This window comes from Aulostomus chinensis, chromosome 22 (assembly GCF_037954235.1).
Source record: "Aulostomus chinensis isolate RoL2024-O1b breed Wild chromosome 22, RoL_Achi_v1.0, whole genome shotgun sequence".
Classification (NCBI taxonomy): Eukaryota; Metazoa; Chordata; class Actinopteri; order Syngnathiformes; family Aulostomidae; genus Aulostomus; species Aulostomus chinensis.
Window position 1 is genome coordinate 14374534 of NC_141341.1, and position 13384 is coordinate 14387917.

The following is a 13384-nucleotide window of genomic DNA, read 5'->3' on the forward strand; positions in this document are numbered from 1 at the left end:
AGTTGGTAAATGACTGTGAGGAATGCCCGATGTTTTTGAGTAGAGAAAATGCTTTTATTCACCACTAATTATTCCGTTTCAGTTCACCTGTGAAATTCTCAAAGGAGAATACAACGACAACAAATGACGCCAGCCTCATTAATTATACCCAGTTTACCTGATGCACTGCCAAAGTGGTTTTGTGTGAAGGGCAACACTGGTGGAAAAAAAAATGTTGGTTGTCATGACACAGTGCGCCAACACACTAGAATACAAACCAAAAAAACAAAACCTCAACAACATTCATATGATACATGGATTAATTATTTTAATGGTTAGTCAAACTGAATTCAGACGACAAATATGAGGAACTCCTCTCGGCACAACCGGCACACAAAGGTCCTTATGTTGTGCTTCATTCCTGCTGGATGGCATTGTTTTGGTGTGATTGTATTGTTTATTTTGTCTGCATACAAGCTAACACCAAAACGTCTGAAATGTGAGAATATGAAATTGGTGTCTTTGGTGAAACAAGGTAGCGTCATAATGGAATGAATGCAACACTGTACGTGACAGTGGAAATGTTTGTTATTTCCTAATAGAACACCAAGTCATCATTTGCCTGCCAAACAGATTTTATTGAACTTTGAAAATTAAAAGGGATATTTTTGGGGGGGGACAGATGGTGATTTTGATTTGAATTTTTTTTTTAATCTAACAACTGGAGGAATTCTTTTTTAGATTTGAACTTCTGTCCTTGTCAAGACATTCTAAGAAATGTAGAATTATAGAGACAACGATCCAGTGAGGAAGTCACTTTTAACCCAAGACTGATTTCAGGTTTAAGGATGCATCCATGATATCATCCATCCATCCATCCATCCATCTGTCCATCTGTCCATTTTTTTATACTGCTTATCTATCAAGGGTCGGGGGGGGGGGGGCTGGAGCCTATCCCAGGTGACACTGTGTGAGAGGCGGGGTTTACCCTGGATGCTGGACTGGTTGCCAGTCTGTTGCAGGGCCATCAGGAGCAATTAGGGTCTCAGTATCTTGCTCAAGGATACTTGGACATGGTCACCGAGGCAAGTGAGGATTGAACCAGCGACCCTTCGTTTGCTAGACAGCCACTCTACCTCTGAGCATTCATGACACGTTTGAAATATGAGGGTTCTGTGTACTAAATACTGTCCTCTAAAGTACAAAAGCCACTCAGTCTGTGTATCCATCCATGCTCCATGCTCCAAATAATACTTAAGCCCCCCCCCCCACACACACACACACACACAAAATGGCAAAGAAAATAGGAACTGTTGGATTCCCTTCTTCATTCCAGAAGGTTTCATCTCCTGTGTGGGAAGAGCTTGTCAGTTTCATCTGAAAGTATTTCTTTTCCCCACAATCTAATAACTCCCAAAAGCAAACCGGCTAAATGATGCAATCACCAAACTGAACGCTCGGCGACACACACTGAAACACACTTCATTTACAAGAACAGAGCCCGACCCACTCCTCCCAAATACTCCAGAGGCAACAGCTGTTTATTTTTTTGGAGAGGTGTCATAACTTCTGCTGTTGGAATTGTAAAAAAAAAAAAAAAAAAAAACTCAGCTGTGAACCACACGCACATTTTTGCTCTTTTGAGTTATGGTCTGTTTTTAAAGGGCCCGTAATGTTTGTGTTGTCTGAGAGGGCCGGTCTGCTTTTGTGTGTCATTACAATCCATCGATACAGTAGCCGCTTGCCTCCTTTGACATGTTTTTGTTAGCTGACTCTACCTGTCCAACTGGCTGCCTTCCTCGTTCCCATGATCAGCACTCCTCGGTTCAACCTGTTGTTCAGTTCTGCTTGGTGGAAAAACAAACGCTTTCAGGTTCACCATTTCACAATGACAAGCCAGACTCGTACGCACACGGCACATGAACGGTGCGCAGACGCCGCTGTCATCACACACTAGAACACAGACGTAGACAGACACTGTAACCCTGAGACAACGTAAATATTTGTCCACACCTGAATAATCACCTTGGTCTGTGTGTGTGTGTGTGTGTGTGTGTGTGTGTGTGTGTGTGTGTGTGTGTGTTAACCTCTGACTTTGCACATGCAAATAATAGATACATCTAATTATGTTATTTACAGGCTCATACTAATAGTTTTCCAGTTATTGTGTGTGTCAATTGTGTGTCACGTCTTAATGTGATGAAGGAATAGAAATGAAAGTAGCATTAAAGGTCTTGACTGCAGCCGTCGTAGATCGTTTGTCTGTTAAAGTCCATCCTTCATCATAACTCACGCTCCAAACATTTTCTTTTTTTGTGTTTTATACTGGGAACAAAACAAGCATTTACTAGGCAGTTCAGACGGACGTGTGTAGGGCCAATAATTAACCGTCACTGTATCGATATGTTCCTGTTTTATGAACACGTTCCCCACGATTTACCCACCTCAAGAAGATCTACCAGGCAAACCTGGAACACATGATCAAACAGAGCTACCCAGAGAGTGGAGAGCCCCACCGGGGTGAGCCCTCATCTCCTGGTGCTTCCATGCCCGGGCCCTAATTAATGTGGCTAGCAGTGATGAGGGGGCCCTCTCACCTGCCTTGGTGGCTCTACCTTAGACGTGACACCTGATGATATTTGAATTTTTACATGAAGGAGCAGACTAATATGTGAACTGCAGAGCAAATATCACTTCCTGTGTGCACTGGATTACGTTAGGACTGAAATCCAGCCTGTAGGTCTCTTCACGTCAGGATGCTCATCAAACGTGGGAAGTTGGGAGGAGACCTGACAACAACAGCTGCCTGTTCTATGGTGAAACGTCACAGGTGGACATATCACCATGGTAACGCTATTTAACACAAACTTAGAGTCTTCACGGTGGCCCATCACAAAGCTCTTACATGGTGTCCAACCAAATCTGAGGGATCAGGTTTAAAAAAAAAGCCCAAAACACGTAATTTCCGGGCTGCACGGTGGTGCAGTGGTCAGCACTGTGGCCTCACAGCAAGAAGGTTCCAGGTTCAAGTCCCGGCTCCATCACAGGATCTTTCTGTGTGGAGTCTCCATGTTCTCCCTGTTCCTGTGTGGGTTCTCTCTGGTACTCCAGCTTCCTCCCACAGTCCAAAGACATCAAGAGAGGACGAGGCTGATTGATACTCTAAATTGACTGTAGGTGTGACTGTGAGTGTGAATGGTTGTCTGTCTCTATGTGTTGGTCCTGTGATGGACTGGAGACCTGTCCAGAGTGAAACCCAAAAGCTGGCTCCAACCCCACTGTGAACCTTAACAGGATAAGCGGAAGAAAATTGATGGATGGATGGATGTAATTTCCTGTTGCCACCAAGTGGAACTATGATGAATCTGCCCAAAAATGTACTTGGTTCCTCCTTGGCCCAGTCTAGACCCCTCCACCACATCTGCTGTAGCCCAGCCTCATTGTTTCTGCTTCATTCTGCTGACAGACAAAAAGACAGAAGCCATGGAGAGCACAACCACAGAGTCATGACAAATACATTCTACTTAGAGATTCATGCTCCTATTATCTACAAAACAAAAACAACAAGAAAACCAACCTCCGCCCTGATCTGCTCAGGTTGAAGTTAATGATCAACTCTCAGTGAGACTGCCTGTAATCAACAGAATGGAAGCCAGATGAGAAGATACGAGACAGAGCTGGCAGTACAAACTTGATCGGTGATGTGATAAATCAAACCTTGCAATTATTCTGCATCTGTGTGGGATGTTGGAGGGAAAGGAAATGAAGTCGTGACAACAGGAGTCGTCAAACTGTCGACACAAAAGTTTTGATCAGTTTTACTAAAACACACATGTCAAATGTTTGTCGCCTGTGGCCTCACGAATATCAGGACTTCCTGTTTTTCCAATTGTGCTTTCATCTTTAGTTACTAAATAAATACATTTTTAATTCACAATTTAAAACATTTTGACTTTTTATTTATTTATTCCATTTCAGTATATGCATCACTGTATCAACATCACACTGGTGTAATTTGGGACATTCTGGGAAACTATGACCAATTCTCTTTTTTAACTTTCTTTTTTTAAAAAATTATGATACGATACAAATTTTCGCAGTCAACATGAAGAACAAAGTTTTGCAGGATCATCTGCATCATCAGTGATTTGTGTTTCCGGTGCATTTGTGGTCACCTGTGCGTGTGTTGAGGGTTAAAATACAACCAGGGGCAGCAGGCTGTGCAGCACAGCGAGGAAATGACACGGCAGAGTTTCGACTGGGATGGGAGGAGAGGGAGTCCCCCTGGTATGCAGGTGAGAGAGAGAGAGTGAGAGAGAGAGAGAGAGAGAGAGAGAGTGAGAGAGAGAGAGAGAGTGCTTCACATTCCTGTAGCCACTCTCACTTTATATTTGGTGGAGCGAAACAAAGTCAAGGCATTCCCTGAGTCCTTCCTCCAGTGGTTTCCAAGTTGGCATCAATTTACACAGAAACCATTTGGAATACCGAGATAATCTCTGACTTCATCTTGATGTAATCTCTTCAGAGACACTTTAAACTTGGCTTTTACTAAAAAGACAGCAAAACGATTACTGATGGATTTCATGGGTGGAACGGAGGAGACATTTACTGTTGATGTTCAGCGAATTGTGTGCGTTCTCTTTTAGAAGGCAATTATATTGAAATTAAACTTAAGTGATGTGTCATATTGTATTTGTTTGATATGAGTTATGGACTCACCACAGTCATCAAGCTTCCAAGCACACAAGTCCAGCACTCTCTGATAAGACACCCTTAATGCGTTGGACTGAGTTTTTCATGTTCCGTTCGTAAGTTGCAACCCATTTAAAAGTTGTTTTGTCAGAGAAAAAAGCCTCTCCCATTGAAATCGCCACTTACCAACCAACTGATATTTTACTTATTGGGGAACTTGCAATACAACAGTTTAACCGTAATAATTAAAACACAATTATTAAGAGCACAAAGAACAAGCCCTTTGGTGTCATATAATTGAATATTTAGTAATTTAATTGTTAATACAGATGTCTTAATACTGATTAAATATCGTACCCCATTACTGCTTCTGGTGAAGCAAACTATGAGCACGTTGTAAGAAATATACAATAAGTATGCAAATATAAATGTATGGTTGTATTTACTTCATGTTTCAGAGGTTTATTTGCTGCTAATGCTTGAAGTATGAAGCAGCAATAATAGGAATACTCCAGTAGTATAATAAGTATGTGGCAGTTCCGAATGTACCTCAATACAATTAACCATTAACATTTACAGCCGCAAACTACTTGGATTATTGTAATAAATATAAGAACACGTGATGTTGTGAAGGATTTATTGGCAATTATGTTTATATAGTTGACTATGAGCCTTATTAATGCACTGGATGCTAACTCTCTAACTTGTGCTAATTGATAGTAACTCTATTCTATTAAAGCTATTCTTCACCCACAAAGTGTACTGTAGTTACAAATAGGTGTCTTGGGCTCACAGAGACGTTTGTTGTCACGTCTTTGTGACCCCAGAATACGGTAAGAGCCAGCCACTTATATATTTAGCTTGATGCTAATGGACTCCCTGGCCACCAACAACAAACTTCTGCAAAAGTGTCCAAAATCACCTGTTTATAAACTCTCAAGTGAGGTATCAACCCCGTCTTCTATATCCAGCCTTACACTCAGTAATCCATAGCCACTTTGATTTCAGCTACACGCTAACTAACCCTTCTGCTTCTGCTTTCAATGAATGAGCATGGTGTGCCGGCTAGTAACACTTAGCGCTACCAGGACAAAGAAGACATGGATTATACTGGACAGGGAGCTTTAAAGTGTGTAAACAAGAACCAACGAGATGATTTGACAGCTTTGCTGTTGTTTGTAACTGGTGTCTATGGGGCGCCATTAGCCTTAAGCTAAATATACTGTACAGTATGTGTCTGGCTCTTTCTGCATTCTGGAGTTACACAGAAGTGTCAAAGCGTTGTGACCTCAAGACACTTATTTGTGAGGACTAATTAGTACTTGAACGCTTTACAAGTCAAGTTAAATATCATTTTAATTATGGTCCAAATCTACTGAGTGGGTCACAGCCATTCCAGGGAGGCAGCATGTATAACACCAGAACCCTGGTTGATCTAAATGGAACAGGGCCATTATTAATATGATCAATTAAACCTGTATAATCATGAGTCAAAATGGCTGTTGGGAAAGGCACCTATCAAATGTTGTCTGTGTACTGGACATTTTTTGGCCTGCCTGGATTAAGACTGAGTCAGTGTGTTCTGTTTCGTAGCACTGAAAGTTGAATAACAGGCAAAAAAGAATAAATAGGTAAAAAAAAAAAAAAAAGAATAGGAAAAGTTCAAATTGCAGGATAGCAGAAGCATCTTGAACATGTGAAGCAAAACCGACGCCAGGCTAAGCTGTTTCCTCTCAGTTAATGTGAATTTTAAGACAATTGCACGTCTTGTCACTTGAGCAGACTCCTGTCTTCTGCCTGCAGCACACCCTCTTGAAATAATTTCAGTTCAGGGAACTTAAGACCAGTTATTATTAGCCAAAATAAACACCTGACCATCCCGTTCCACTCCTTTGCATGAGAATTCACCAGCTATTGTTGCCTAAGTTACAGGGCGTCCAGAACCGGATCATAATTGGCTCACTGCGTACTGATACAAAAGACTTTTTTTTTTTTTTTTTATCTGTCACTGAAGAGGTGCACGCTCCCATTGGGGTATGTTGCCGGGTAACCACAAGCTCCACCTCCTTTTTTTTTTGTTGCAATAAATACACCTGGGCGGTGCTCACGTGACCGACTCTGCGCTATCATCCAATCAGGAGCGCGTACAGGTGCTCCGAGATGAGCTTTTCTGGAGAAAGAAACCTGCTGGTTCAGTGGGAGAAAACCGCTCCTTATAAATTGTCAATTTACCGATGACTTACTGAAGAAGAGTCATGGTACTTGAGAGGAGTAACAGAGGAGCTAAATCCACGTTTGGGAGGGTGGAGATATGAGGAGACAGGGCGGCCTACCTGTGCGTAAAATGGACTCTGCTCCGACGCTTTGAAGACTTGCTGTCACACTTGTTTTATGTGCACCGCCACCGACGAAGGAGTCACCCAACTGTCCTGTTCTGCGTTAAATATCAGCAAGTAGAGAATCTTCTCTTGAATTGAGGGTTGTTTTTTTTTTTTTTTAATAAAAGATTAGCGTCCACATCACCTGGACTTTCTCAGGTAAGCAATCGTGGGAGCTTTTAGGCGCATTGTTCCCTTGTGAATCACGGTTTGGGTTTGCTCTTCCGTTCTCACGACTCATTAAACCAGTTTTACCAAAACGCTAAATGCTGCTTATTCGTGGGATTAGTAAGTAAGAAGAGGTCTCACTGTTAAGCATTGTTATCACAGGGGTGAATTAGATATCAATCAAATAATTCGGATTCGGATTAACGGGTATTTTTTTTTAAAAATTGTAAATAGGATTCATAATGATTATGAAGGCAAAAATAAAGGTGCTGAGCAGGATGGGTTACGCGAATTTTGATGTTTTAGGTTATAAAACAATATGATAAAAATAAATTGTGGTCTTATTGACACTGGGCCGTGACATTGGAATTATTCTTGAACACGAATTTTCCCGTCTTTTTTTTTTTTTTTTAAGTGTCAGTTTATTTAACTGTCTAATTGTCTCCTTAAGGTTGACAGCTACTGTGTCCTTCCTGTAACATCTAAGTCTTTGCGAGCCAAGTGATTGCCAGTTACAAGCGGTGCACAATAGATACAAGGAGACAGTAGTTACACACAGCCATCAGATTTTCTTCCTGCCTGTAAGACCTAGTCGGGGGTTTAACTCAATGGCTACACTGCGTAAGAACAAATTTGTGAATAAGAACATTTCATGAAGGAGGCCAAGCTTTTTGAGTGCAATCAGTGTTGTACCAGCAAATTGAGGAGTGACCCTAAAGGGGACAATCCCTCACGTACTGTAGTACTGTGGAATATAACATCGTTCCTACAGCTGAATCACTGACGACACCTCTGTCCGCTCCACTTCCACAGTCAACGATGACAGAGAAATGGTGGAAGGCCTTCCTGCCTTCCAGGAAGAAGAGCAGCAACCCAAAGGAAACAAATACATCCCAGGTGTTTGATGTAGACTTTGACCCTTTTGCACAAAAGCCTGAGAAGCCAAAAGATCCCACGGCGCCTTCAAAAACTACCGGCGACCAGTCTCAGCAGGACGCCAACAATGGCTCCTGCATCTACAGCGACGACACCTATGATGACTCCCAACTGGAGTCGGTCTTCAACGAGCAGTCGTGTCGCAGAAATATGAGGGTGTCCCGTTCAGGTCGATTTAAAGAGAAGAGGAGGGTGCGTGGTAGCCTGCCGATAGAGGAGAAAGGCACAGAGCAGGTGACATCGGGGAAAGAGGACGTCCGGTGATGAGGATGAGGAGGAGGAGGAGGCGGCGATGGAGGATGAGGAAGTTCAAAAACTTTTACAAAGAGGAGCATGTGGGTACAAGAAGAGGCTTCATTCTCTGAGGAGGTGAACTGGAAGATGAAGATGACGAGCGTGACGATGCAGCGGGAGTGAGGTCCAGTGGTACACTTGTGACGCTGCTGTTTAAATAAGACCAGATTGATTGCAAATTTGGACGTTTGTTCATCGCCGCCCACCTTAAAAGTCCACAGAAACAATAAGAGCCTTCAAAATGGAGCACGTATTTATTCTTTATGATGATTATTGAACCATTTTTGCCCAAACTATGATGTCCCGCAGTGTCATTTAGCTCCTAAACTGACCTACAATCCTTTAAAAAAAAAAAAAAAAAACGAAAACCCACATTCCTCCAACGCCATTTTCTCTCATTAGTGCTTGAAATAATGAGCTTCCAGACAATATTGTTCGAGAGACGTTTACATGCTTTGAGATGAATATATGTTGATGAATGAAGGATGTGCTTTTTGGAAACGCTTTTACAAAACCGTTGATTCTAAACGATAAGAAGGATGCTCATGAGGGTGTGAATGATACGAGAAACATTTAATGTCGAAAGTTTTTTTTTTTTTTAAATTTTGTGAAGGATGAAATCCAGCGTGTTCTACTGGTTCTAAACAAAGGTTCTGACAATGAAGATAATGTATCTAAATGAATGAAAAATGGCCACGATATGCTAAGGAAGCATGTAATTGTAGTTTTCTTTGTACGGTATGTAGGACGACTGTATTACAGATCATTTGTCAATACTTAAATGAAGGTGAAATATGAAGAAATAAATCTGATAATTACTACATTTGGTTGTGTGTATGCTTCATGATCCTAAGAGTTGTAGTGACGGAAGTAACAGGCTGGTAAAAAACAGTGTCACACTCCAGCTTTGATTTAAAAAAAAAAAAAAAAAAAAAAAAAAGGAGGCTTTTAAATAATATTTCAGCAGCTTTCTTTGTGGTTCATCTGCTGCTTCGGGTCAAAAATGTACAAAGTTGAACAGGTGCAGACAACCAGTGAAACCTGATCAACCGCAGAAAAGATACAGATTCAATAAGAGAGAGCAAACGATGTCATTAATGGGTTTGTTATACAGTATCAAAACTCTTGTCAGGCAAATTGTGGAATCACAAACCGCATGTAAGAAAACATGAAATACAGTAAGAACATCTTACAGAGGAAAAGGAGACAAAAGCCTGTAAATCATCGAGATTCCAGATGGGTTCAGCAGCTAATTAAAGAGATTCTGCAGGAAATAAAAATAGAAACATGGATCTCCTCAAGACCAAAAGGTGCAAGGTCTTGAGGGTCACCTCTTGACTGGGTTCCTATCAGCTGGGTTTCCTGTTTATTCTTCACCTAACTGCAACTAGTGAGCATAATATATGATTCTCATTTGGAAAAAAAAAAAAAAGCAATTACAAGGACTGATTGTTGGGTCAAAGTAAGGCCTGAAGTGAATGTTCTGTTGGTTAAGGGGAGGAACATGCCTGTATCACTGCATTCCTTCGAGAAGGTCTGGGGTGTGTGCGTCTGCGCCTGCAGCATTCATGTATATGTAAATGAAGAGTCGCTGTTAAAAACCTTTTAGTCGATGAAATCTCATTTAATGTTCAAAGAAGACGAGCATGCCACCGGAGGAAACGTGCACTGGAGTCTTTGACGTTTGCCCTGGGATGACATGCAGTGTCACCTGTTGAACACAAGAGGGCGACGTGGTGGCAGCAGCGTCGTAGATACGGGAAACTCCCAACAAAACGTCACATCTGTGTGCTCCAAATGGGAAAACTAAGTGAGAATTTCATTTAAATAACATTAAATATCAAAAGGAGGAAGCAAAATGAATGAAAAAAAGAAAGTCAAGGATTTAAAAACAATAAACCATCAGCAGGGAGAGCTCGGACCAGGAGGACAAACAAACAATGTGGATATTTATTTTTTGGATATGATTACAGATATGCTGGTGTGAACAGTTGTGCCTGTGCAGTTACAAAAACGGTGGTGCAGTGGTCAGCACTGTGGCCTCACAGCAAGAAGGTTGCGGGTTTGAGTCCCTACTCTGGCACAGGATCTTTCTGTGTGGAGTCTCCATGTTCTCCCTGTTCCTGCGTGGGTTCTCTCCAGGTACTCCAGCTTCCTCCCACAGTCCAAAGACATCAAGAGGGGACGAGGCTGATTGATACTCTAAATTGACTGTAGGTGTGACTGTGAGTGTGAATGGTTGTCTGTCTCTATGTGTTGGTCCTGAGATGGACTGCTGACCTGTCCAGGTTGAACCCCACCTTTCGCCCATAGCTGCTGGGATAGGCTCCACCCCCCACGACCCTTAAAAGGAACAAGTGGAAGAAAATGGATGGAATAATTGAGGGTGTGACTATTATGGAGAGGAGATCATATCAGAAGTGTTAAAGATGCAGTAAGTGAGAACAAAACACAACAAATCAAATAATTCATTCAGTAAAATTATAAAGTTATTTTAAGATTAGAAGTCAAATGCTGGATTGACAAGATTGATGAAAAGAACATGAAATATCGTACAACCAAGTGTTTGTTTTTTCTTTTTTTGTGTGTGCGTGTATAAAGTTACAAGGAGTGACATATTTGATCCAGGTGCCTTTGTAACCTGTAGCTGGAGACTGAGGAGCAGGCCGGTGCCAGGAGACAGAGGGGAACCCCTCTGGAGGAGAGTGAAGGGCCCCTGGAGGCTTGACCAGCACCTGCAGCTTCAGCTTCAGGTGGCTTGGCCGGCCGTGGAAGAAACAAAACAAAGGAGGTGCAAACAACTACACAAAGAACTAAAGACGAAGCGATGAAACACACAGCAAAGCACCCTGAGAATGACAAGACAGACAATCGGACACAGGAGACAGCAGAGATGAAACAAAAGGACGGGAGGCTGACGGACATCAGTGAGGTACTCAAACACATGTACACAAGTAATCAAGCGTGAGGGAAATTTGACAGGAAGTAAAACAGGATGTACTTTCACAATAAAACGGAAAACACACTAAACAGAAAAAGATGAAATCCACAAGAAAGAAAAGTTAACAAAGGACAAAACTTTGTTTCAACAAAACTGCTCATATGAGGAGTATTTTAATGGAAAATTCATTTTTCCCAGTAGCTTCTAGTGACTCAATATCTATACTGCATATCACTACCAGATAAATGAGTCACATCCCTTTTAATGTGACCTTACTACTTTGATTAGATACACTTCCAGTCCAAAGTTTGGACACGCTCTCAATTAATGGATTTTCTTTATTTTCATGACTTTTTAAAACAACAAATGTACACATATGGAATTATGTAATAAAAAAAATGACATAAATATATAAGTATATTTATATACTGTATATATAATATATATATAAATGCACACATGGAATTATGTAGTAAAAGAAAAAGAATGATATAAATGTATACGTATATACTGTATATATACTGTATATATATTTAGATTCTTTCTTCAAAATACCCAACCTTCGTTTTGATTGCTGCTTTGCTCACTCCTGGCGTTCTCTCAATGAGCTTCATGAGGTTGTCACCTGAAGTGGTTTTCCAACAGTCTTGAAGAGCACTTGTTGGCTCTTTTGCCTTCATTCTGCGGTCCATCTCATCCCAAACATCTGGATGGGGTTTCGGTCAGGTGACTGGAGGCCAGGTCATGTGGTGCAGCACCCCATCACTCTCCTTCTTGGTCAAATCGCCCTCACACAGCCTGGAGGTGTGTTTGGGGTCCCGTTGAAATCCAAATGATGGTCCAACTAAACCCAAACTGGATGGGATGGCGTGTTGCTGCAGGATGCTGTGGTAGCCATGCTGGTTCAGCGTGCCTCCAATTGTGAATAAATCGCCAACAGTGTCACCAGCAAAGCCCCCCCACACCATCGTCCCTCCTCCTCCGTGCTTCACGGTGGGAACCATGCATGTAGAGACCATCCGTTCACCCTTTCTGCTTTGCACAAAGACACAGTGGTGGAACCAAAGATCTCAAATTTGGACTCCTCAGACCAAAGCACAGATTCCCACTGGTCTGATGTCCATTCCTTGTGTTTCTCGGCTCAAACGAATCTCTTCTGCTTGTTGTTTTTCCTTAGTCGTAGTGTCTTAGCAGCTATTCAACCATAAAGGCCTGATTGGCGCAGTCTCCTCTGAACAGTTGATGCAGAGATGTGTGTGCTACCAGAACTCTGTGTGGCTTTTATCTGGGCTCTAATCTGAGGTGCTGTTAACTTGTGATTTCTGAGGCTGGTGACTTGGATGAACTCATGCTCAGCAGCACAGGAGACTCTTGGTCTTCCTTTCCTGGGGAGGTCCTCACGTGAGCCAGCTTTGTCGTTGCTTGATTTAAATTTTTTTTTTTTGGCGACTGCACTCGGGGACAAATTCAAAGTTTTTGCAATTTTTCGGACCGACTGACCTTCAGTTCTTCAAGTAATGATGGACTGTGGTTTCTCTTTACTTAGCAGATTGGTCCTTGCCACATATGAATTCTAACAGTTGTCAGACAGGGCAGTCAGCTGTGTACCAACCTGACTTCTGAACAACGCAACTGATGGTCCCAACCCGTCAAGAAGGCAAGAAAGTCCACAAGTGAACCCTGACAAGGCCAACCTGAGGAGGGAAAACCGTTTCAGGTGACGACATCATGAAGCTCAGCGAGAGACGGCCAAGGGTTTGCAGCGCTGCCAACAAAGCAAAGGGAGGCAACTTTGAGGAATCTAAAATATAAAACATATTTACAGTTATTTAACAATTTTTACTTTGCTGCACAATTCCATAGTATATCTTGCTTCACATTTATGATGTCTTCAGTATGTATCTACAATGTAGAAAGTCACATGAAATATCTGCAATTAGAAACGCTTTTAGACAATTGAAACAACAACAAAAAAGAGGACATTTATTTCAGACAG

At 41.8% G+C, this 13384-nt stretch overlaps 1 protein-coding gene across 1 annotated transcript; it reads left to right on the forward strand.

Moving 5' to 3' along the window:
* The first annotated feature begins 6817 nt into the window (after positions 1 to 6817).
* On the forward strand, positions 6818 to 8817 carry LOC147240930 (uncharacterized). The gene is made up of 2 exons (XM_086193119.1): positions 6818 to 7208; positions 8031 to 8817. Exon 2 carries the CDS (start codon positions 8037 to 8039, stop codon positions 8415 to 8417), a length of 381 nt encoding a protein of 126 aa, XP_086049245.1. The 5' UTR covers positions 6818 to 7208; positions 8031 to 8036; the 3' UTR covers positions 8418 to 8817.
* Positions 8818 to 13384: the final 4567 nt, after the last annotated feature.